General features: G+C 41.9%; 1 protein-coding gene and 1 long non-coding RNA gene across 3 annotated transcripts in view; one reads left to right on the forward strand and one right to left on the reverse strand.

Moving 5' to 3' along the window:
• Positions 1 to 2,983: 2,983 nt before the first annotated feature.
• Positions 2,984 to 24,562, reverse strand: part of LOC127351454 (mucin-5AC-like) — a 40,427-nt gene continuing 18,848 nt past the window's right edge. Inside the window, exons 31-50 of the mRNA XM_051378996.1 lie at positions 18,655 to 19,614; positions 13,850 to 14,405; positions 12,668 to 12,795; positions 12,329 to 12,500; positions 11,916 to 12,163; positions 11,534 to 11,717; positions 11,096 to 11,288; positions 10,197 to 10,375; positions 10,002 to 10,071; positions 9,772 to 9,902; positions 8,713 to 8,747; positions 8,431 to 8,596; positions 7,855 to 7,953; positions 7,716 to 7,756; positions 6,276 to 6,398; positions 5,245 to 5,343; positions 4,661 to 4,789; positions 4,422 to 4,461; positions 3,686 to 3,809; positions 2,984 to 3,401 (exon numbers count right to left, since the gene is read on the reverse strand). Of these exons, the coding sequence (XP_051234956.1) occupies positions 3,176 to 3,401; positions 3,686 to 3,809; positions 4,422 to 4,461; positions 4,661 to 4,789; positions 5,245 to 5,343; positions 6,276 to 6,398; positions 7,716 to 7,756; positions 7,855 to 7,953; positions 8,431 to 8,596; positions 8,713 to 8,747; positions 9,772 to 9,902; positions 10,002 to 10,071; positions 10,197 to 10,375; positions 11,096 to 11,288; positions 11,534 to 11,717; positions 11,916 to 12,163; positions 12,329 to 12,500; positions 12,668 to 12,795; positions 13,850 to 14,405; positions 18,655 to 19,614 (3,903 nt within the window). The 3' untranslated portion in view covers positions 2,984 to 3,175. The remainder of the gene's footprint in view (positions 3,402 to 3,685; positions 3,810 to 4,421; positions 4,462 to 4,660; positions 4,790 to 5,244; positions 5,344 to 6,275; positions 6,399 to 7,715; positions 7,757 to 7,854; positions 7,954 to 8,430; positions 8,597 to 8,712; positions 8,748 to 9,771; positions 9,903 to 10,001; positions 10,072 to 10,196; positions 10,376 to 11,095; positions 11,289 to 11,533; positions 11,718 to 11,915; positions 12,164 to 12,328; positions 12,501 to 12,667; positions 12,796 to 13,849; positions 14,406 to 18,654; positions 19,615 to 24,562) is intronic.
• On the forward strand, positions 19,901 to 24,361 carry LOC127352064 (uncharacterized). 2 transcript variants are annotated; one of them, XR_007881032.1, is made up of 3 exons: positions 19,901 to 19,973; positions 22,970 to 23,485; positions 24,128 to 24,361. It is a non-coding gene; the product is annotated as an uncharacterized LOC127352064 (long non-coding RNA). The 2 variants fall into 2 exon arrangements; XR_007881033.1 differs by lacking the exon at positions 19,901 to 19,973 and adding an exon at positions 21,647 to 21,685.

The raw sequence follows: 24,562 nt of genomic DNA on the forward strand, positions 1-24,562 counted from the left end.
GGGTCCAAAAGTCCAACATTGATCCTTATCTTCAATATTGCAAAAAAACAGACACAAGTTTTTGGGTTGTCTGAAAGATCCTGGATATATTGTTCATTTGTGGATCACATTCAGCAGATTGGTATTTTAATTTCACAAAGAGCTCTGGGAGACAAAGCTGATGTATGAATGAATGTCATAGTGAGCAGAGTGGAGGGCCACTATCTTACAGAGTGCACGCAAGCTACTAACATTACATTAATTTGGCATTTACTTGTCCAAAGCAACTTGCAATCAATGCAGTGCATTACTGGCATGTGACTCATGTGACAGATATGTGAAATAATAATAATAATAACTTTATTTGTATAGCACTTTTTTAAAACAATGTTTACAAAGTGCTTTACACAAAAACAGCGGCAATAAAGATAAAAGAATAAAGATTTAAGGCAATATATGAATTAAACAGAACAAAATACACACCAGCAATCAGAGATACTATTAAAAGATTAAAAACATAACACACATTAAATAGTGTGTGCAGAAAAAATAAGAAAATCACAAGGACACACAGGAAATATTTAAAAAATTCACATAAAAGTCTGATTATAAAAGTGTGATTTTAGCACATATTTAGCTAATTTTCTCAGGCAGGCAGTTTCAAAGTTCAGGCGCCCTAATAGAGAAAGAGCATTTCCTTTATTGAGTCTGGACTGTGGAACCAACAAAATTAAATAAATGTAAGTAAATTGAGCAAGTCAGGCTGAAATTATTTGTAATAATATGTAAATAATATGAATTGAATGGTAATTACTATTTTTTTCCATTCCAGCAGGAGAATGAAATCCATGGTGCAGGAAGGTCAGCAGTGCTAGTTTTAACTTGAAGATCAGCTCTTTTACTTTTACTCTAACATTAATACTGCACACCGTTCTTAATCCAATTTCTCACCATTATACTTTATTTACACTGTTGTTATAAATTTTAAAAATAGTTTTACATCTTCTTGTATATTTTTTTATGTATTGTTATCATATATTGTAGTATAATACATATTTGTATACTTCTTATAGAATGGGAGCAACTGTAACAGAGCCCAGGGATCAATACAGTGAGTTTAATTTTACTTTAATCCAGTCAGGGCAGTATTCATCCCTGGGGTTAGCACTGATAATGATTTGTAGGCAGAAGAGTTCAAGAAAGAGAAAACCAGTGCTGGATAAAAACGCTTATTAAACACTCAAACCACAGAACGAAGGTGCCACAAAAAAAAAAAATAAGAAAAATGCAACTGTGATCCATCAGTGTTGGCAGGTAATCTATCAATCTTACAACCATATCTTATTACCTTATTTGTAATTGGATGATTTACAGTGATGCACAGCATCCTCATATCCTCAACAACTTCCAATGCCTCAAGTAAAAAGTTGCTTATCTGATATGTGTCGTGATTAAACCTTTCTGCATACACTGTTATTTCTGCACTCTAATTGCTCCTGCCTGTAAATCATGGTGGTGTTGAGACGCAGGTCAGGATAACTTGCTTCATTGACGTATCAAGCTAGATAAACACTAAATAAAGTAAACATCCTTGTTTACCAAGACTTTGAATACGGGTTCTCTCCACCTATTAGCCTGTGAAAGATCTGACTTGGAAATGTATGTTGATTGATACCGCCTTGCCCAAAGGTACTGTGTCACACTGGGAGTGTTTGTTTGCCGCTGTGTGTGTAGCTCTCTGCTTCCAGGTGCTGTGTTTGGCTGCTCTGTCATCACAACCTCGCCATGATCTTTCTGTGAGATCTTTATCCACCATGTCCTGGACAAATACTCAGGGTTGGGAAGTAAACCTGGAGCAGGATGTGGCCACTGCCTGTATGTATGGAGGTGATAGACTTCTCACACAGCTGCTTGATTGATGGGCTACAGCTGAATGTGAAGTGTTACCACAGGTCAAGGTGAAGGCGGGCACACACACACACACACGCACACATTTAGTTTGATATTGAATAGCAACCACAATGTGGCTGTACAATCACTCTGTCCTCAGAAACCACATAAATCTATTGTGTGCACAGTTTCCCAGAACTGAGTGCACTGATACAGTACGCTCTGCAACAAACGACAGACTGCAGGACAGTTGAATCAAAACTCTGTCAGTATAAAATGTACATATTATCCTGACAAGCATTCTGTTTTACTACTGGCCTAGACCGTCATCAGATCAGCTGGACACAAAATAATGGGAAACAAAATTCAACATATATGATGAATAAAATGTTCCAAAATAAATGTTCAATTAGGTTAAAGCTGTTTTGTTTCTGAAACCAACAATTGCTTTAGAACTCAAATTACTTTCTCAAAACTGTGTCTTACCTGTAATTAGTACCAAAAAAATAGGTCATTTTAGGGTATTTATGTCCTTAAAAGACTAATGTTACCAGCAGGGGCGGAGCCAGACCTTTTAAACAATCATGGACCCTAGTGGGGTCAGGGGCATGCTCCCTTTAGGAGGTTTCACATTTACGCAGCTATTTGCACTATTTTTCAAGCCAGGTGAGATAATAGAATGACTACAAATCTGTACATCATTTAGGAAAGATTGGGCAACTGTCTTCATTGTTCTGAAACCAGAACACAACCAATACTGAGGAGGCTGAGGGAAAATTACACCAAGTTCAAGTTATTTTAAAAGCCTAAAGGCTCTGGGCTTTATGAGAAAACATTCAGGGCTTGAAGCCACCCCCAAGTTTAGGAAATAATCCTAATAATAATCCTTCTACCCCTTCTATCACTTCTTACAGAATTTGTATCACAATTTGTAGAAATAATTTCAGTTTCAATTTTACCTGTGACGTAAAGGTCTAGAGTCTAGCCATGAAGTTGCAACTAACTGAACACTACTCAATTTCTGCCAATAGTGCCTCCTAAATTTTACATATTGGACCTTTAAAGTGTGCAAGAAATTGCTGTAATGAACTTAACAGAAGAAAAACAGACATGCTCAGCTTGCAGCTACAGTATGATCTTTATTAATGACAACTTTGTGGGCTTACAATCTTATCACGCTAAAGTACGCTAATACATTCGACATAAATAGAGGAATCATGTATGCAGATAAAGCTGACACGGATTCAATTCTGGTCCTATTAATTTACGCTCATTACACAATATCTGGGTCCTGTTTTTTTTTTTCTCATCTCCCGCCTCGACGTGACTTGTTGCTGGAGAGAGTGGTCGCCTTTACGCTGTGGCCAAAGGTGGAGCAGTCTGTCTTGAGGCACCCGCAGGCGTCGATGTGGGTGTAGGTGTAGGTGAGCTCAGTGTTGTCGGGGCAGGAGAGCTGGATCTTCCGCTCAGATGTGGCCAGCTCCTGGCAGCAAGAGCAGGTGTGCTGCAAGGCTCTCATTTTGGTGGAGTAGCTGAGAGGAGCGAGAGAGCGAGAGAGAGAGGGATGGTGTGAGGATAAGAAAAGGGAATTCAATTCACTTCAAGAAGGGGGAATAAAAGAATAGTATGGATTTGCATTATGGGAAATGTAGGATTCAGCATATTTAGACCAATATAACGAGGTCAGGATAACTTCGGTCTCTGCTCCGCAGATTTTGAGCATTCTCTTTTAAATCTGTCTCTTATGATTTACCCAACTTCGTGGAAATTCCCCTTTAACACTGATGATGAGGAAAATGACATGGGGGGGACTTACAAGGTGAAGGTACCACATGCTCCATCACAGGATGTGACATTGATCCTCTCTTTGGAGTGGCAGCCCTGGCTCTCCAGGTAAACAGGAGTGGTGGACACACTGCACTGTCGACCCTTCGGAATACCTGCAGCAGAGAGGGGAGAGCATCTCATTAGTCCACGTGTACTCATCATAGCATCTTCAAAAGACTATAGCGCAAACACAACTACACTTGGTGTTCATAGGTGAAAACCATTGACTGTATCAATCGCCAACAACAATGGTGGCTGCTAAAGAGGTTAGTGTACATGCTGCTAGCATCAATTCTATCAGAACTGGAGAGTATTTATTCATTGAAAGAGGAAAGAAAGGTACTGAGGGCTTTTCTCCATGGAAAAGATGTTTTCTCTCTTCGCCCAACTGTCTTCAGTAAGTGTTTGACTACGTTATATGGTTCATTGATCTGATTGGTTAAAGTTCACCTGTGATAGACAGTGATAGATAAATGGTTCATCCAATCACCTGCAGAGTATTTTTCACAGGTGTTCTAAACACTTTCCAATGACAACTTTCCAGATGGTTCTGTGTACCAAACCATTTGGCACAGTCAGGTTACAGAACTGATTTCAATGGTTTTGCTTATTTTACATGGAAGGCTCTAAGGGCTTTGGGTAATCAGAGAGAGAGGAGAGTGTGATCAGGCCACAGGAGTGTGAATAATACACAGATATGAAAAACTCATGGAAGGAATACATACAGACACGGCAGCATCCGTCTGGAGCTATGGTCTCAGTCCCCTGCAGGAGACAAACACATTCATCAGTATTCTGTTGGGTCATGTTTCATTCTGCAGAGTCACATTAGACAGCAGGTAGCTGTGTGTGTTTTATATTCCATCATGAAAATCTTCCAAGAACATGACGCTACAGAGATGATGTTTTGCGTGTGTGTGTGTGTGTGTGTGTGTGTGTGTGTGTGTGTGTGTGTGTAGTCTACCGGTATGCAGTCATCAGCGACGTAGGGAGGACAGACAGTCTTAGCCTCGACGGTGATGAACTGATTAGCGATCTGCACGCACTCAAACTTCAAACAGGGGAGTCCAGGGGGGCTCCAAATGATGCCCGGCTATGGAATAACACAACAGAGTCACTTTCATAATCTCCAAAACAACAACCGTGGACTGTTCTTGTGCTGGCTTCTAAATCTAGGATTTAAATCCTTGGACTCTGAGCCATTTTTAGTACCCAGTACCTGTGAGTACCGGCCCATTTCACTCACTGGAGATGTCACACCTTTTGGAGTATGAACACCAAGAGCAAAAGAAACTTTTTTACCTTTTTTGCAACATATCTTTAACTGCACATCTTGCGGCTGGTTTTATTTTGCATGTGTGTGTGCTGCAATAGCACCAAAATAGATGCAGCTGTACAAATGAGTGTGCTCTGGTAGCATCATTATTGTATTTAAAAGACAACAGTGATGTTAGTGACCTTACAGATATATCAAATCTAATCTCCTCTTGTCATTCTCTCTCTCTGAACACAGACAAACTGCATGCATACACATACACACATACCAACCTTTAATAGGTGTGTAGAGTTGTTCGGCAGTATGACAACGCAGCCTATGGGGACACACTTCCCACAGCACTTATCAGGGGTGTGCTGGTACTCATAACCCTGAATAGCGAAACAAAGACAAACTCAGTAACAAAAACATAATATGAAACATGTAAAACCAGCACCAGGACAGGTCTGTCAACACTAAATGTTAGGATTTCCATTTAGGGTTGACATTAGTCTTCTGGTGGGTTTACAGTACAAATCAGGTAACTATAAATGATAAATGCACATATCTTCATGATTTCTGTTAGTTATTTCCAGTAACGGAGATGAGTGATGAATCATACTTTTAGATTTATTTTTAATACAATTCTGCAATGATGAAATATAGACCTGAAAATATAATATATATAATATATATATAATTTTTTAATTTCTTTTTACAACCCCTTATAATCAAAAAGGCCTCACGAACCAGGAATCTAAAAGTAAGTTTGTCTGTAAGTCTGAGTTTGCATGTGACTGATAAAAGCTTTGAATAGTGATTAAAAAGGACATAATAGAAGTAACATTAACAACAACACACCAACACTTCTCCAGAGACACACCACTCACACTCCCCATCCTGTCTTGTGTCCTCTCAGAATCTTGTTTCCACTTACGAATCAGTACACTCAGGTAAAATAACCCATGTTTAAATTGGTTTTGTGCTCTTTCGTACCCAATAGTTTTACTGAACTGATGCGTTTCAACTACGTAAACATTTTAAAATCTTTTGTTTTTTAAAATGTTTTGCTCCTTCCTGATAGTAGATATCATTTTAAGTAAGGAGGAAAAGTCTAGAACTGAACAGGCAATACAAGCAGGATGGAATAAGGTAACTGTCAGAGGTCAGTTTTTATGGGCATTAATGTCCGCTATAATAATTACAGTGACACCTGTGTTGGCCTTGCGGAAAAAAAATCAATGAATGTTTGAGAGAAGTAAGTTAGTGAGAGAGGGAAAGGAGGAGAGGGAAAGGAAAGGAAAGAGAGAGAGACCAGTCTTACCAGAGGGCAGAATGTGTCACATGGTTTAAGCTCACAGTCTATTTGGTGCAGACTGCTGCCGGTATCTGGCTTGTTAGTACAAACGCAGGTTTCACATGGCTTCATGGGAACCTTCTCTCCAATCTGGATGAACAGAAGGTCAACACAGATACAGATGTTTGTAAATGCAGTTACACCTCACAACCTAATGCAGTCCAGTACAACACCACTGTAACTCTAACCTCCATAATAACATATAAATGCCTCTGACAGTGTCAGTCAGAAAGAGAACATTAGGACAGTCATCTGTCTGTTTGCAGCTGTAGAAAAGTTTCCACTGAGTGTATGTTCACAATAAACCTAAGTAGGGATGGAAAGAGGGCTAAAATATGAACCAGCTTTATTGTTATGGCTTATGAATTCAACTTTTCATGTGTGAAAGGGATACTGTAGGAAGTAAAGTTACTTTGATCTTTGGCCTCAAAAGATCTAGTGCACTGACGCCACAGTGTGGCCATTTGTAGCGCTTTATAAGGGCTTTATGTTTTGTTATAATCATGAAAAATGAGGCAAAGAAGAAAGATTTTTTTACCTGGTTTCACTAATGGATCCATAATTATATATTCAATTTGGGGTTCTTATCTACCTCTGTGCCACAGTGGCCAAACAACGCCCATTCTTTAGTGCAGAATTCACTTCTGAATAATACAGCCAGGAACTCTGGTCTGTAGGGCCCATTAAGATTTCTTCGCTGTCTCTCTTGTTTCGGACTGAAAGTTATTGAGTATTCAGGACCTTAATACTGAGTGATCATAGAACCCCTTTTAGTGTCATTTGTACAAAGAGTTTGCTTGCCTAATGAAAATGACTTTTTTCATTATTGCAGAAACATAGTGTTTCATTCAATTCAATTCAATTCAATTCAATTTTATTTGTAAAGCGCCAATTCATAACAGAAGTTATCTCAGGACACTCTTTAACATTAATTACAGAGACCCAACAGTACCACCATGAGCAAGCACACATTGTGAATGTACTTGTGAGATATGTTCTCCAAGTGGATATTTTTTTTATTATGCGATTGGGAAATGGTTCTCAGGCTCCTTTTCCTCTCAGCTGAGATCTGTAGAATCAGTCCTGATTGAGTAAATAATGTGTGTACTTTTGCCACCTCTGAATTTAAAGTCATAATTTAGTGCTGATGATCTGTGACTAAACCTGTACAAAGCCTATTATTCCCAGACAAGACTTAGGTATCCTATAAAAGTCATAGAATAACTGTTCACCATTACTACCAGTTATTATGTCTAGAAATGTTATGTGATTATAACACTTTACAAATATTTCTCATTACATCTGATGTTTTTGGTTGTAGAAAAATTACAACGCCCTCCTGTTTTTTCATGTATTCTGTTCTAGTCACATCAGTTTCACATGGAGATGGTAGATGTGAGATCTCACCTGATATTCATGGTTGTTAAGGACACACACATCCTTCATCTCTGTGAAGGAAACAGACCAATCAATGAATGAATTTTACATGTGCTGCAACAATCACGGTGATGAAAATGAAACCTGGCTATTAAGTTGCACAACTCACCGCAGGTATAATTGACACAGCAGACTCCTTTAGTGATGGTTGGAGTGTATCCAATAGGACAGGATGCCACAGATTCAGGGCACAGCTTCATATCACACTCTATTCAAAGACACAGATGGATGAATGTTCATACAGCTATAACCATAATAATAACAACTGAGGAGCTCTTGTAAAATAGCCTAAAGGGCCTGTGGTTTTCATAACAGGTGACAAAAGAGCATGTTGTGCTCATTTGTGATTTCTTGCCTCTGTGTCTTGTCCATTACAATCGTGATATGTTCAATGTCCATGGGTTTTATCTTACTTTTACCAACAACAGATGTCATATCAAAGTTCTGATCTATATGAATATTCACAGACACAGTTCCTGTATATTAGAATTCCAGCTTCTTGCATTACTGGTACAAGAGTTTCTTGGTGGATCATTCACTTACAACACCATGCATCAGAGGTCCTGTTGCACTGAGTAGTCCTATACATTTATGGACACCTGCCTGCTTATCAGAATAGTAATAATACAGTTTATATACTTAGAAATACAGACTGCATTGACTCAAGCAGTTTCTACCTACTTACCACATCTCTCCTTTTGACAGCAGTCAACAGTATCAGTGACCTTGACCTGACCCTCCTGGTCACAGCTGACGGGTGGCTCTGTTGGACAGAACAGGGGACGGCAGGTGACCTGCAGTGTGTCGTCACATATACACTCATCACAGCCATCTGTCCATGTTGTGTTGGCCTGAGGACACAGTGTTTATTTTAGGTTCATGGTTGGAGGCATGACATTATCAGTTATAACTGGCCTGTAAAAAGGTTATGTTAAAATGAGACGGGGATTGTAGATTAATGATTTACCTTTGTCCATTTTCCATTAGGGAGTCGACAGATTTCTATAAGGAGAAAAATATGAAGCATGAAGTCCATTTATTAGGGTTCTGGTTAGCCTGTCTCAGGAGCCTAGTCAATTCTAAATGTATTCTCCCTGATATATTTTTTAGAACAATTCCTTTAATCTCCCAGTTCATATTGTAACACTCGTTTACCACTAAAACTGGATTATTAGTCCTTAATCCATAAAGCACAAAAGGATTGGATCTAGAGAGGCGGCATGGGCTGGCAGTTTCCACCCCTAAAAAATGTCTTGCCACCCCAGTTTGGTGTAAAACAATGTCAAATTTAACACATTAATATAAAATAATTAATAATAACATGTTAAAAATGTATTTAATTATCTGTTATAATCAAACTGTCAAATATCTAAATTTTCCCAAGCAAATATTGATATATGTGATTGTTTGTGATTAAATCAGCATATATTTCTACCACCCCTTAAAGTCTCCATGCCACTGCATTGTGTGGTAGCCAATAGCTGCTGTACAGCTGCAGATAGTCAATTTGCATGTCCCTTCTTTAAACTGGCTAATACTGCCACAGTCTTCCAATAGACTCAGACTCCAGCCACAGATTTGACTCCTTGAGCTTCAGCTTTCAGAATCAGAATCAGAATTAATGACAGTCTAGCTCCATCTAAAGATAAATGTGTGTTGTTAACATAAATAGACTGAAAGAGACAGATGTGAAGTAGAAACCTATATTTGTGTGCAGGCTTCTATCCAAAAGAAAATAATGACATTTTTCAATGTTTCTATAATCATTACATTACTACAATATCCCTGCATTGCAAAGTTATGGTAAAACACAGGGAAAAGTTTGTGATAGATTGTCATCTAAGATCAGCTGCAGACCTGGGTTTACAGCATCAAAGTTGAACATGTCATTATTACACTGTCCAAACTTGTGATTTTAAAGATAGAATAACAAATGTGGCTTTCAAAATGTTCAGGCAGGACACTCTTACATGCAACTGCTACCGTGCAGTATGTATATGTGTATGTATATGTTATGTGCTCTTACCACAGGAGGGCACGCATTCATTGATGCTGGAAGAGAGGAGGTAGGTGCCATTTGGGCAGAAGCAACCCTCCAGCTTCACGTCCATCATGGCACTGAACTCGTCGACAGCATAGATGAATTTCTCATTGTACCTACAGAAATCAGGCCACACCTTGTTATTGTATGTGAGTCAAAGCATAAATGAATGAAAAAAACTAGCAACAACTATGTATGTATGTGAATTACTGTACCATGAATCACAGGTAGGCTCCACCAGAGGGCCACAGGCCTCATACACTTTGGGGCTTGGACATTTAAATTCTATGAAGAGATGAAGAGAGAACAGACATTGTGTTTTTTAATAAGGCTCATTGCTGTGATGTTGGTGTGAAATTATGAGTGTGTAATAGTGCTTGTCATTGGCAGGGAATATCTTAGTTGTATACCACAGAGTCCTTTGGTGGCACTCCTCCAGTCAATGCACACTCCGCTCTCGGCGCAGGCATCAGCGTAGGTTTGTAAGCTGGTGCAGCCGATGTGATTAATGTGCATGTTGCAGATGTCAAACTCACATGCCACAACAAATGGACTGTAGTCAACGACCTTGTGGCAAGCTTCAAACACACTGGGAAAGATGGGATTTATAGTTAGTATGGACACAAGGTGAATGCATCATCACACATTATCAAGCTGAGACAAGTGGATAAACCAGTAATGTAATGCTTGCCAGCTGTGTCTAACAAGGCCTTTTCAGAGATGGATAGGTGCTGGACATGACAGGATGGTTATGGAAAGAGCCACAACACAGCACTGGAAGAGAAGTGTTTTTTGTTCTCTTAACACTTGCACTTGAAGCCCCAATTAAAGGTCCAGTGTGTAACATTCAGGAGGATCTATTGGCAGAAATGGATAATATTCATAAGTATGTTTTCATTAGAGTATAATCACCTGAATATAAGAATCTTAGTGTTTTTATTAACGTAGAATGAGCTGTTTTTATCTACAGAGGGAGTGGGTCCTCTTCTACATAGTACGCATGTTGAACCACCATGTTTATACAGTAGTCCAGAATGGACAAACCAAACACTGGCACTAAATAAAGACTTTTGCCAATCGATCCTCCTAAATATTACACACTGGACCTTTAGTCTGACCTCCTTGTATTGATGTGACTTTATGTGAACAGCATTTAATTCAGACTTGAACAGTGTTGTTATGAGGATCATGTCTGAAAGTGGTTCAATAATAAAGTGTGAGTGGACAGAGAATCTCCCTCTATCAATTTAAATATTTGTAAATTCACAGATAGAGATGGCTGGTTTTCCCACTTTTCCTCCAACAGTACCTGCTTTTCATGATCTCACAGACGGTTGTATTGCAGGGAGTAGTCGTAGGTGTTGGTGGTGGTGGTGGTGTGGGTGGAACTGGATTACAGTAACTGTTGTTAGTATGCCACTCGTGTGCCATATGAGGACATGACGGATCAATTTTGCCGTTGGGCAACATGCAGTCATCTGTCCGGTTGTTGTCGCACGTGCCTAGAGAAACCATCATCATTAGTAAAAACATGACAACTCAAGTCAGCCCTGTACTGTTGTTTTCCTCACTAGATATGTACAATTTTTACTGAAAGCTGTTTTTTTTCAACATTTAATTATACTGAATGCAGCATGTGTCAAGTAGGTGCAATAGATAGATCTGTATCAGCTTCTGTATATATGCATATCATTTATCAACTGATACCAAACTGTAAGATGTTATAAATTTCTACTGCAGAACTCACCACACTGTCCCACAGTGTTCCCACCAAATTGACTAAAGGGCAGGTAGATACTGAATATGAGCCCGGAGAAGGTGATCTTGGCATGGATTTTAGGGATGAGGAGCACTGTATCAATACCGGTGGTGGTTAAACGGAAGTCACCATTCTGGTATGCAGGACTCACAGCCTTGTCATTCACAGAAATCTAAAACAGAAAGCATTATGAAATCAATGATGAAAGCTCTTCTTTGGGCAGTTTTAAAGTATATGTATATCATTACAGTGTATATAAGTATGTATATAAGTCCAAACCAGTGGTTGCATTTGCACTGAAGGCACAAAGGGGGGAATTGCCTCTTGGATAATGGCTAGAGTTTGAATTAAAAATGTGCTATTTGATTACCTGGTTTATGAAATCGCCATTGATATCCTTCTGTGTAATAAAGATCTTGTAGTTTTGGTAGAAGACAGTAATAGACTGTGGACAGGACAAGCCATCAGCTGCACCACAGTAGTAGTTATCGATCATCACACTGAAGTTGTATCTGGGCAATATCTCTTTCACCAGCCAGTAGGAACAGTTGCCTTGAAAACCATAGTAGGTTCCATCGAAGGTGACATAATGGGGGTCTCCCCAACCGTAGCAGACACCTTCAAAAATTACATTTTTAAAATGACATTTCAAGTCATCTGGTCCATCCATTGTTAATAATAAGTAATATACAGTAAGTAAAATTAAAACACAAAACAAATCATTGTTAAGCTTTTACATGTTTAACCTGAGGATTATGCAATATTTTAGTAGGCCAGACTTACATTGGCATTCATAGTGAGAGCAGCATCCGTCATCATCTGTCACCTCAACAGCATGGAAGTTATTTGCGCACACTACAGGCTTTGGTGTTGGACAGGAGGTCTGAGTACGGGTCACTTTACCATTAATGCATTTTGCTAGCGTACAGTTTCTTTCCTTCCACACTTCCCCATCCTATGAGGGTAATCATACATTGGATTTAAAGAAAAAAAGAGAGGATTAGTGTTGTCATAGAGTACCATAGAAATTTGTCATGCAAAATCAACACCAAATATCATGATAGCATTTTAAGGGTTGAGCAGAGGAAGTTAAATATGTACAGAATGGAAATAAATAAGTACCTTTCTTGGAGGATATTCATGAAGACAGTCTACATGACATTGCTGTTTAACCACTACATGACAGGTTTCGCTGCAGTACCCTATGTAACAATAGCCATCATTGTCCGTCTCATTATAGACTATGGAACCTAAAAATGAAGCACAGGAAGATTGTTGAAAAAGAGTTTGTCACATATAACGTGTGATTTCATATATTACAGCGTCTATTCACACAATGTATACACTATATCCCATAGATATATGTAGATGCGTATACTCTTGCATGTTATTTTACCACACCAATTACTGTGACTGGGTTATTTTACACATTTAGTTTAATAGACAATAAACGTTCTCTTTTACAGGAGACAAATATGAAGATCCCGATGCATTGAAAACTCAGCCAGCAGAAAGCTGTCACAAAATGTTACGGCAACATACTGTACTGTGCCTTTGAGAGGATGAGCTGTTTGACTTGTGGGAGATAAAACACTAACTTTAAGAGCCAAATTTTGATTGCTAAAATGATAAACCTTAATAAATAAATTCACGCTCTTGGCCAATAGCAAACTTTCTTCATCATCTACTTTTATTTAACCCTGCCGCTGGAGTATTATTGCTTCACAAAAAAGATATAGTTTGGAGGTATGAGGCAGGAGTAGATGGTACAAATATGCATGTTGAATAAGCTATGTCAGAATCAGAATCAGAATCAGATATACTTTAATAATCCCGTGGGGAAATTACTTGTGAACATTTTGTTCCGTTAGCAACCAAGCCAACTGGCTTGCAAACTGACATATTCCTTTTCTCTTCCAAGTTCAATTAAAGTAAGAAGGTAAAGTAACTAGCTCGGTCAGACCAACGAAAAAAAACCTTGAAACATTAATTCAAAGTATCTGTTAGTAGTGAAGGATAGCTCCAAGCATTCTAGATGTAAAACAGCAAACCTGCTGGCCACGTTTTTCTAATGATTTTAAGTGGACATAAGGTTTTTTTCACATGCATAGTAGCAACATGGTGTATATTTTGCATTCTACTTCAGAACACAAGAATGTTAAAACTTTAGTTGTGCCCTGAATGCCACAATACTGTTGCTGAGTAAGGGAAAACCCAAATTTGAAAGTGGACAATCACAATGATGTCTGCCATAGATGTGACACAACTAAAAAGTAAACATGGTAGTGATTAATCAGAACTTACCAGGGGGAAACAATGTACCATTATGAGAGCAATGGCAAGGGGGATATACTTGAGAAGCTGTTTGGATGGGAGGAAAGGTTCCTCCTGTCACTACAGGTTCCTTAGTTGTGGTAGTAATGGTAGTAAAGGTAACTGTAGGTGGCTGAGTTGTAGTTGTAGTTTCAGTTGTTGTAGAAGGTGTTGTGGAAGTGGTAGTTGAAGGTGTTGGACACCCACAGCATTTGAATTTAATCTCATAATCAAAACACTCTTGCTGAAGTCCTTGTTGTTTGTTGTTGCAAATGAGACCCACATCTTTATTGCAGGTCACATCTTGTCCCACCTGTGACATGGAAAGATCTGGGAAATTAATTGCTCTACACTGGACTTCTTCTGGAGCTCTGCAACCATAACCAGCAGCGATTATTTTCTGGATGGATTCATCTTCACCACCATTAGGGCCTGGTGTGGGCTTTCCCAGACTGATCCAGTTTGACCAACCACATGTCATATCATGTCCCCCAGGGCAAGGTGTGGTTGTCGGTGGCTGAGTTGTTGTTGTAGTTATAGTTGTGGTAGGTGTAGTGGTTTTCGGTGGCTGAGTTGTCGTAGTTACAGTTGTGGTAGGTGTAGTGGTTGTCGGTGGCTGAGTTGTTGTTGTAGTTACAGTTGTGGTAGGCGTAGTGGTTATTGGTGGCTGAGTTGTAGTTTCAGTTGTGGTAGAAGGTTTTGTGGTTGTACTAGTAGTCGTAGGTGGCTGAGTTGTAGTTGGAGTCTCAGGTGTGGTAGAAGGTGTTGTGGAAGTGGTAGTTGAAGGTGTTGGACAACCACAGCATTTGAATTTAATCTCATAATCAAAACACTCTTGCTGAAGTCCTTGTTGTTTGTTGTTGCAAATGAGACCCACATCTTTATTGCAGGTCACATCTTGTCCCACCTGTGACATGGAAAGATCTGGGAAATTAATTGCTCTACACTGGACTTCTTCTGGAGCTCTGCAACCGTAACCAGCAGCGATTATTTTCTGGATGGATTCATCTTCACCACCATTAGGGCCTGGTGTGGGCTTTCCCAGACTGATCCAGTTTGACCAACCACATGTCATATCATGTCCCCCAGGGCAAGGTGTGGTTGTCGGTGGCTGAGTTGTTGTTGTAGTTATAGTTGTGGTAGGTGTAGTGGTTGTCGGTGGCTGAGTTGTCGTAGTTACAGTTGTGGTAGAAGGTGTTGTGGTTGTACTAGTAGTCGTAGGTGGCTGAGTTGTAGTTGGAGTCTCAGGTGTGGTAGAAGGCGTTGTGGAAGTGGTAGTTGAAGGTGTTGGACATGCACAGCATTTGAATTTAATCTCATAATCAAAACACTCTTGCTGAAGTCCTTGTTGTTTGTTGTTGCAAATGAGACCCACATCGTTATTGCAGGTCACATCTTGTCCCACCTGTGACATGGAAAGATCTGGGAAATTAATTGCTCTACACTGGACTTCTTCTGGAGCTCTGCAACCATAACCAGCAGCGATTATTTTCTGGATGGATTCATCTTCACCACCATTAGGGCCTGGTGTGGGCTTTCCCAGACTGATCCAGTTTGACCAACCACATGTCATATCATGTCCCCCAGGGCAAGGTGTGGTTGTCGGTGGCTGAGTTGTTGTTGTAGTTATAGTTGTGGTAGGTGTAGTGGTTGTCGGTGGCTGAGTTGTCGTAGTTACAGTTGTGGTAGGTGTAGTGGTTGTCGGTGGCTGAGTTGTTGTTGTAGTTACAGTTGTGGTAGGCGTAGTGGTTATTGGTGGCTGAGTTGTAGTTTCAGTTGTGGTAGAAGGTTTTGTGGTTGTACTAGTAGTCGTAGGTGGCTGAGTTGTAGTCGGAGTCTCAGGTGTGGTAGAAGGTGTTGTGGAAGTGGTAGTTGAAGGTGTTGGACAACCACAGCATTTGAATTTAATCTCATAATCAAAACACTCTTGCTGAAGTCCTTGTTGTTTGTTGTTGCAAATGAGACCCACATCTTTATTGCAGGTCACATCTTGTCCCACCTGTGACATGGAAAGATCTGGGAAATTAATTGCTCTACACTGGACTTCTTCTGGAGCTCTGCAACCGTAACCAGCAGCGATTATTTTCTGGATGGATTCATCTTCACCACCATTAGGGCCTGGTGTGGGCTTTCCCAGACTGATCCAGTTTGACCAACCACATGTCATATCATGTCCCCCAGGGCAAGGTGTGGTTGTCGGTGGCTGAGTTGTTGTTGTAGTTATAGTTGTGGTAGGTGTAGTGGTTGTCGGTGGCTGAGTTGTCGTAGTTACAGTTGTGGTAGAAGGTGTTGTGGTTGTACTAGTAGTCGTAGGTGGCTGAGTTGTAGTTGGAGTCTCAGGTGTGGTAGAAGGCGTTGTGGAAGTGGTAGTTGAAGGTGTTGGACATGCACAGCATTTGAATTTAATCTCATAATCAAAACACTCTTGCTGAAGTCCTTGTTGTTTGTTGTTGCAAATGAGACCCACATCGTTTATTGCAGGTCACATCTTGTCCCACCTGTGACATGGAAAGATCTGGGAAATTAATTGCTCTACACTGGACTTCTTCTGGAGCTCTGCAACCATAACCAGCAGCGATTATTTTCTGGATGGATTCATCTTCACCACCATTAGGGCCTGGTGTGGGCTTTCCCAGACTGATCCAGTTTGACCAACCACATGTCATATCATGTCCCCCAGGGCAAGGTGTGGTTGTCGGTGGCTGAGTTGTTGTTGTAGTTATAGTTGTGGTAGGTGTAGTGGTTGTCGGTGGCTGAGTTGTCGTAGTTACAGTTGTGGTAGGTGTAGTGGTTGTCGGTGGCTGAGTTGTTGTTGTAGTTACAGTTGTGGTAGGCGTAGTGGTTATTGGTGGCTGAGTTGTAGTTTCAGTTGTGGTAGAAGGTTTTGTGGTTGTACTAGTAGTCGTAGGTGGCTGAGTTGTAGTCGGAGTCTCAGGTGTGGTAGAAGGTGTTGTGGAAGTGGTAGTTGAAGGTGTTGGACACCCACAGCATTTGAATTTAATCTCATAATCAAAACACTCTTGCTGAAGTCCTTGTTGTTTGTTGTTGCAAATGAGACCCACATCTTTATTGCAGGTCACATCTTGTCCCACCTGTGACATGGAAAGATCTGGGAAATTAATTGCTCTACACTGGACTTCTTCTGGAGCTCTGCAACCATAACCAGCAGCGATTATTTTCTGGATGGATTCATCTTCACCACCATTAGGGCCTGGTGTGGGCTTTCCCAGACTGATCCAGTTTGACCAACCACATGTCATATCATGTCCCCCAGGGCAAGGTGTGGTTGTCGGTGGCTGAGTTGTTGTTGTAGTTATAGTTGTGGTAGGTGTAGTGGTTGTCGGTGGCTGAGTTGTCGTAGTTACAGGTGTGGTAGGTGTAGTGGTTGTCGGTGGCTGAGTTGTAGTAGTTATAGTCGTGGTAGGTGTGGTGGTTGTCGGTGGCTGAGTTGTAGTAGTTACAGTTGTGGTAGGTGTAGTGGTTGTTGGTGGCGGAGTTGTTGTTGTAGTTACAGTTGTGGTAGGCGTAGTGGTTATTGGTGGCTGAGTTGTAGTTTCAGTTGTGGTAGAAGGTGTTGTGGTTGTACCAGTAGTCGTAGGTGGCTGAGTTGTAGTTGGAGTCTCAGGTGTGGTAGAAGGTGTTGTGGAAGTGGTAGTTGAAGGTGTTGGACATGCACAGCATTTGAATTTAATCTCATAATCAAAACACTCTTGCTGAAGTCCTTGTTGTTTGTTGTTGCAAATGAGACCCACATCTTTATTGCAGGTCACATCTTGTCCCACCTGTGACATGGAAAGATCTGGGAAATTAATTGCTCTACATTGGACTTCTTCTGGAGCTCTGCAACCATAACCAGCGGCGATTATTTTCTGGATGGATTCATCTTCACCACCATTAGGGCCTGGTGTGGGCTTTCCCAGACTGATCCAGTTTGACCAACCACATGTCATATCATGTCCCCCAGGGCAAGGTGTGGTTGTCGGTGGCTGAGTTGTTGTTGTAGTTATAGTTGTGGTAGGTGTAGTGGTTGTCGGTGGCTGAGTTGTCGTAGTTACAGTTGTGGTAGGTGTAGTGGTTGTCGGTGGCTGAGTTGTTGTTGTAGTTACAATTGTGGTAGGCGTAGTGGTTATTGGTGGCTGAGTTGTAGTTTCAGTTGTGGTAGAAGGTTTTGTGGTTGTACTAGTAGTCGTAGGTGGCTGAGTTGTAGTCGGAGTCTCAGGTGTGGTAGAAGGTGTTGTGGAAGTGGTAGTTGAAGGTGTTGGACACCCACAGCATTTGAATTTAATCTCATAATCAAAACACTCTTGCTGAAGTCCTTGTTGTTTGTTGTTGCAAATGAGACCCACATCTTTATTGCAGGTCACATCTTGTCCCACCTGTGACATGGAAAGATCTGGGAAATTAATTGCTCTACACTGGACTTCTTCTGGAGCTCTGCAACCATAACCAGCAGCGATTATTTTCTGGATGGATTCATCTTCACCACCATTAGGGCCTGGTGTGGGCTTTCCCAGACTGATCCAGTTTGACCAACCACATGTCATATCATGTCCCCCAGGGCAAGGTGTGGTTGTCGGTGGCTGAGTTGTTGTTGTAGTTATAGTTGTGGTAGGTGTAGTGGTTGTCGGTGGCTGAGTTGTCGTAGTTACAGGTGTGGTAGGTGTAGTGGTTGTCGGTGGCTGAGTTGTAGTAGTTATAGTCGTGGTAGGTGTGGTGGTTGTCGGTGGCTGAGTTGTAGTAGTTACAGTTGTGGTAGGTGTAGTGGTTGTTGGTGGCGGAGTTGTTGTTGTAGTTACAGTTGTGGTAGGCGTAGTGGTTATTGGTGGCTGAGTTGTAGTTTCAGTTGTGGTAGAAGGTGTTGTGGTTGTACCAGTAGTCGTAGGTGGCTGAGTTGTAGTTGGAGTCTCAGGTGTGGTAGAAGGTGTTGTGGAAGTGGTAGTTGAAGGTGTTGGACATGCACAGCATTTGAATTTAATCTCATAATCAAAACACTCTTGCTGAAGTCCTTGTTGTTTGTTGTTGCAAATGAGACCCACATCTTTATTGCAGGTCACATCTTGTCCCACCTGTGACATGGAAAGATCTGGGAAATTAATTGCTCTACACTGGACTTCTTCTGGAGCTCTGCAACCATAACCAGCAGCGATTATTTTCTGGATGGATTCATCTTCACCACCATTAGGGCCTGGTGTGGGCTTTCCCAGACTGATCCAGTTTGACCAACCACATGTCATATCATGTCCCCCAGGGCAAGGTGTGGTTGTCGGTGGCTGAGTTGTTGTTGTAGTTATAGTTGTGGTAGGTGTAGTGGTTGTCGGTGGCTGAGTTGTCGTAGTTACAGTTGTGGTAGGTGTAGTGGTTGTCGGTGGCTGAGTTGTAGTAGTTATAGTCGTGGTAGGTGTAGTAGTTGTCGGTGGCTGAGTTGTAGTAGTTACAGTTGTGGTAGGTGTAGTGGTTGTTGGTGGCGGAGTTGTTGTTGTAGTTACAGTTGTGGTAGGCGTAGTGGTTATTGGTGGCTGAGTTGTAGTTTCAGTTGTGGTAGAAGGTGTTGTGGTTGTACCAGTAGTCGTAGGTGGCTGAGTTGTAGTTGGAGTCTCAGGTGTGGTAGAAGGTGTTGTGGAAGTGGTAGTTGAAGGTGTTGGACACCCACAGCATTTGAATTTAATCTCATAATCAAAACACTCTTGCTGAAGTCCTTGTTGTTTGTTGTTGCAAATGAGACCCACATCTTTATTGCAGGTCACATCTTGTCCCACCTGTGACATGGAAAGATCTGGGAAATTAATTGCTCTACATTGGACTTCTTCTGGAGCTCTGCAACCATAACCAGCAGCGATTATTTTCTGGATGGATTCATCTTCACCACCATTAGGGCCTGGTGTGGGCTTTCCCAGACTGATCCAGTTTGACCAACCACATGTCATATCATGTCCCCCAGGGCAAGGTGTGGTTGTCGGTGGCTGAGTTGTTGTTGTAGTTATAGTTGTGGTAGGTGTAGTGGTTGTCGGTGGCTGAGTTGTCGTAGTTACAGTTGTGGTAGGCGTAGTGGTTAGTGGTGGCTGAGTTGTAGTTTCAGTTGTGGTAGAAGGTGTTGTGGTTGTACTAGTAGTCGTAGGTGGCTGAGTTGTAGTTGGAGTCTCAGGTGTGGTAGAAGGCGTTGTGGAAGTGGTAGTTGAAGGTGTTGGACACCCACAGCAATTGAATTTAATCTCATAATCAAAACACTCTTGCTGAAGTCCTTGTTGTTTGTTGTTGCAAATGAGACCCACATCTTTATTGCAGGTCACATCTTGTCCCACCTGTGACATGGAAAGATCTGGGAAATTAATTGCTCTACACTGGACTTCTTCTGGAGCTCTGCAACCATAACCAGCAGCGATTATTTTCTGGATGGATTCCTCTTCACCACCATTAGGGCCTGGTGTGGGCTTTCCCAGACTGATCCAGTTTGACCAACCACATGTCATATCATGTCCCCCAGGGCAAGGTGTGGTTGTCGGTGGCTGAGTTGTTGTTGTAGTTATAGTTGTGGTAGGTGTAGTGGTTGTCGGTGGCTGAGTTGTCGTAGTTACAGTTGTGGTAGGTGTAGTGGTTGTCGGTGGCTGAGTTGTGCTTTTTTTTTTGGTGTTGGCTGAGTTGTTGTTGTAGTTACAGTTGTGGTAGGCGTAGTGGTTATTGGTGGCTGAGTTGTAGTTTCAGTTGTGGTAGAAGGTGTTGTGGTTGTACTAGTAGTCGTAGGTGGCTGAGTTGTAGTCGGAGTCTCAGGTGTGGTAGAAGGTGTTGTGGAAGTGGTAGTTGAAGGTGTTTGACAACCACAGCATTTGAATTTAATCTCATAATCAAAACACTCTTGCTGAAGTCCTTGTTGTTTGTTGTTGCAAATGAGACCCACATCTTTATTGCAGGTCACATCTTGTCCCACCTGTGACATGGAAAGATCTGGGAAATTAATTGCTCTACACTGGACTTCTTCTGGAACTCTGCAACCATAACCAGCAGCGATTATTTTCTGGATGGATTCATCTTCACCACCATTAGGGCCTGGTGTGGGCTTTCCCAGACTGATCCAGTTTGACCAACCACATGTCATATCATGTCCCCCAGGACAAGGTGTGGTTGTCGGTGGCTGAGTTGTTGTTGTAGTTATAGTTGTGGTAGGTGTAGTGGTTGTCGGTGGCTGAGTTGTCGTAGTTACAGTTGTGGTAGTTTTTTTTTTTTTTTTTGGGTTGTTTTTTTTTTTTTTTTTTTTTTTTGTGGGGGGGGTGGGTTTTGGTGGCTGAGTTGTAGTTTCAGTTGGTAAAGGTGTTGTGGTTGTACTAGTAGTCGTAGGTGGCTGAGTTGTAGTTGGAGTCTCAGGTGTGGTAGAAGGCGTTGTGGAAGTGGTAGTTGAAGGTGTTGGACATGCACAGCATTTGAATTTAATCTCATAATCAAAACACTCTTGCTGAAGTCCTTGTTGTTTGTTGTTGCAAATGAGACCCACATCTTTATTGCAGGTCACATCTTGTCCCACCTGTGACATGGAAAGATCTGGGAAATTAATTGCTCTACACTGGACTTCTTCTGGAGCTCTGCAACCATAACCAGCAGCGATTATTTTCTGGATGGATTCATCTTCACCACCATTAGGGCCTGGTGTGGGCTTTCCCAGACTGATCCAGTTTGACCAACCACATGTCATATCATGTCCCCCAGGGCAAGGTGTGGTTGTCGGTGGCTGAGTTGTTGTTGTAGTTATAGTTGTGGTAGGTGTAGTGGTTGTCGGTGGCTGAGTTGTCGTAGTTACAGTTGTGGTAGAAGGTGTTGTGGTTGTACTAGTAGTCGTAGGTGGCTGAGTTGTAGTTGGAGTCTCAGGTGTGGTAGAAGGCGTTGTGGAAGTGGTAGTTGAAGGTGTTGGACATGCACAGCATTTGAATTTAATCTCATAATCAAAACACTCTTGCTGAAGTCCTTGTTGTTTGTTGTTGCAAATGAGACCCACATCTTTATTGCAGGTCACATCTTGTCCCACCTGTGACATGGAAAGATCTGGGAAATTAATTGCTCTACACTGGACTTCTTCTGGAGCTCTGCAACCATAACCAGCAGCGATTATTTTCTGGATGGATTCATCTTCACCACCATTAGGGCCTGGTGTGGGCTTTCCCAGACTGATCCAGTTTGACCAACCACATGTCATATCATGTCCCCCAGGGCAAGGTGTGGTTGTCGGTGGCTGAGTTGTTGTTGTAGTTATAGTTGTGGTAGGTGTAGTGGTTGTCGGTGGCTGAGTTGTCGTAGTTACAGTTGTGGTAGGTGTAGTGGTTGTCGGTGGCTGAGTTGTTGTTGTAGTTACAGTTGTGGTAGGCGTAGTGGTTATTGGTGGCTGAGTTGTAGTTTCAGTTGTGGTAGAAGGTGTTGTGGTTGTACTAGTAGTCGTAGGTGGCTGAGTTGTAGTCGGAGTCTCAGGTGTGGTAGAAGGTGTTGTGGAAGTGGTAGTTGAAGGTGTTGGACACCCACAGCATTTGAATTTAATCTCATAATCAAAACACTCTTGCTGAAGTCCTTGTTGTTTGTTGTTGCAAATGAGACCCACATCTTTATTGCAGGTCACATCTTGTCCCACCTGTGACATGGAAAGATCTGGGAAATTAATTGCTCTACACTGGACTTCTTCTGGAGCTCTGCAACCATAACCAGCAGCGATTATTTTCTGGATGGATTCATCTTCACCACCATTAGGGCCTGGTGTGGGCTTTCCCAGACTGATCCAGTTTGACCAACCACATGTCATATCATGTCCCCCAGGGCAAGGTGTGGTTGTCGGTGGCTGAGTTGTTGTTGTAGTTATAGTTGTGGTAGGTGTAGTGGTTGTCGGTGGCTGAGTTGTAGTAGTTATAGTCGTGGTAGGTGTAGTGGTTGTCGGTGGCTGAGTTGTCGTAGTTACAGTTGTGGTAGGTGTAGTGGTTGTCGGTGGCTGAGTTGTAGTAGTTACAGTTGTGGTAGGTGTAGTGGTTGTTGGTGGCTGAGTTGTTGTTGTAGTTACAGTTGTGGTAGGCGTAGTGGTTAGTGGTGTCTGAGTTGTAGTTTCAGTTGGAGTAGAAGGTGTTGTGGTTGTACCAGTAGTCGTAGGTGGCTGAGTTGTAGTCGGAGTCTCAGGTGTGGTAGAAGGTGTTGTGGAAGTGGTAGTTGAAGGTGTTGGACATGCACAGCATTTGAATTTAATCTCATAATCAAAACACTCTTGCTGAAGTCCTTGTTGTTTGTTGTTGCAAATGAGACCCACATCTTTATTGCAGGTCACATCTTGTCCCACCTGTGACATGGAAAGATCTGGGAAATTAATTGCTCTACACTGGACTTCTTCTGGAGCTCTGCAACCATAACCAGCAGCGATTATTTTCTGGATGGATTCATCTTCACCACCATTAGGGCCTGGTGTGGGCTTTCCCAGACTGATCCAGTTTGACCAACCACATGTCATATCATGTCCCCCAGGGCAAGGTGTGGTTGTCGGTGGCTGAGTTGTTGTTGTAGTTATAGTTGTGGTAGGTGTAGTGGTTGTCGGTGGCTGAGTTGTCGTAGTTACAGTTGTGGTAGGTGTAGTGGTTGTCGGTGGCTGAGTTGTAGTAGTTATAGTCGTGGTAGGTGTAGTGGTTGTCGGTGGCTGAGTTGTCGTAGTTACAGTTGTGGTAGGTGTAGTGGTTGTCGGTGGCTGAGTTGTAGTAGTTACAGTTGTGGTAGGTGTAGTGGTTGTTGGTGGCTGAGTTGTTGTTGTAGTTACAGTTGTGGTAGGCGTAGTGGTTAGTGGTGTCTGAGTTGTAGTTTCAGTTGGAGTAGAAGGTGTTGTGGTTGTACCAGTAGTCGTAGGTGGCTGAGTTGTAGTCGGAGTCTCAGGTGTGGTAGAAGGTGTTGTGGAAGTGGTAGTTGAAGGTGTTGGACATGCACAGCATTTGAATTTAATCTCATAATCAAAACACTCTTGCTGAAGTCCTTGTTGTTTGTTGTTGCAAATGAGACCCACATCTTTATTGCAGGTCACATCTTGTCCCACCTGTGACATGGAAAGATCTGGGAAATTAATTGCTCTACACTGGACTTCTTCTGGAGCTCTGCAACCATAACCAGCAGCGATTATTTTCTGGATGGATTCATCTTCACCACCATTAGGGCCTGGTGTGGGCTTTCCCAGACTGATCCAGTTTGACCAACCACATGTCATATCATGTCCCCCAGGGCAAGGTGTGGTTGTCGGTGGCTGAGTTGTTGTTGTAGTTATAGTTGTGGTAGGTGTAGTGGTTGTCGGTGGCTGAGTTGTCGTAGTTACAGTTGTGGTAGGTGTAGTGGTTGTCGGTGGCTGAGTTGTAGTAGTTATAGTCGTGGTAGGTGTAGTGGTTGTCGGTGGCTGAGTTGTCGTAGTTACAGTTGTGGTAGGTGTAGTGGTTGTCGGTGGCTGAGTTGTAGTAGTTACAGTTGTGGTAGGTGTAGTGGTTGTTGGTGGCTGAGTTGTTGTTGTAGTTACAGTTGTGGTAGGCGTAGTGGTTAGTGGTGGCTGAGTTGTAGTTTCAGTTGGAGTAGAAGGTGTTGTGGTTGTACCAGTAGTCGTAGGTGGCTGAGTTGTAGTTGGAGTCTTAGGTGTGGTAGAAGGTGTTGTGGAAGTGGTAGTTGAAGGTGTTGGACATCCACAGCATTTGAATTTAATCTCATAATCAAAACACTCTTGCT

This window comes from Dicentrarchus labrax, unplaced genomic scaffold (genome assembly GCF_905237075.1).
Source record: "Dicentrarchus labrax unplaced genomic scaffold, dlabrax2021, whole genome shotgun sequence".
Lineage (NCBI taxonomy): Eukaryota > Metazoa > Chordata > Actinopteri > Moronidae > Dicentrarchus > Dicentrarchus labrax.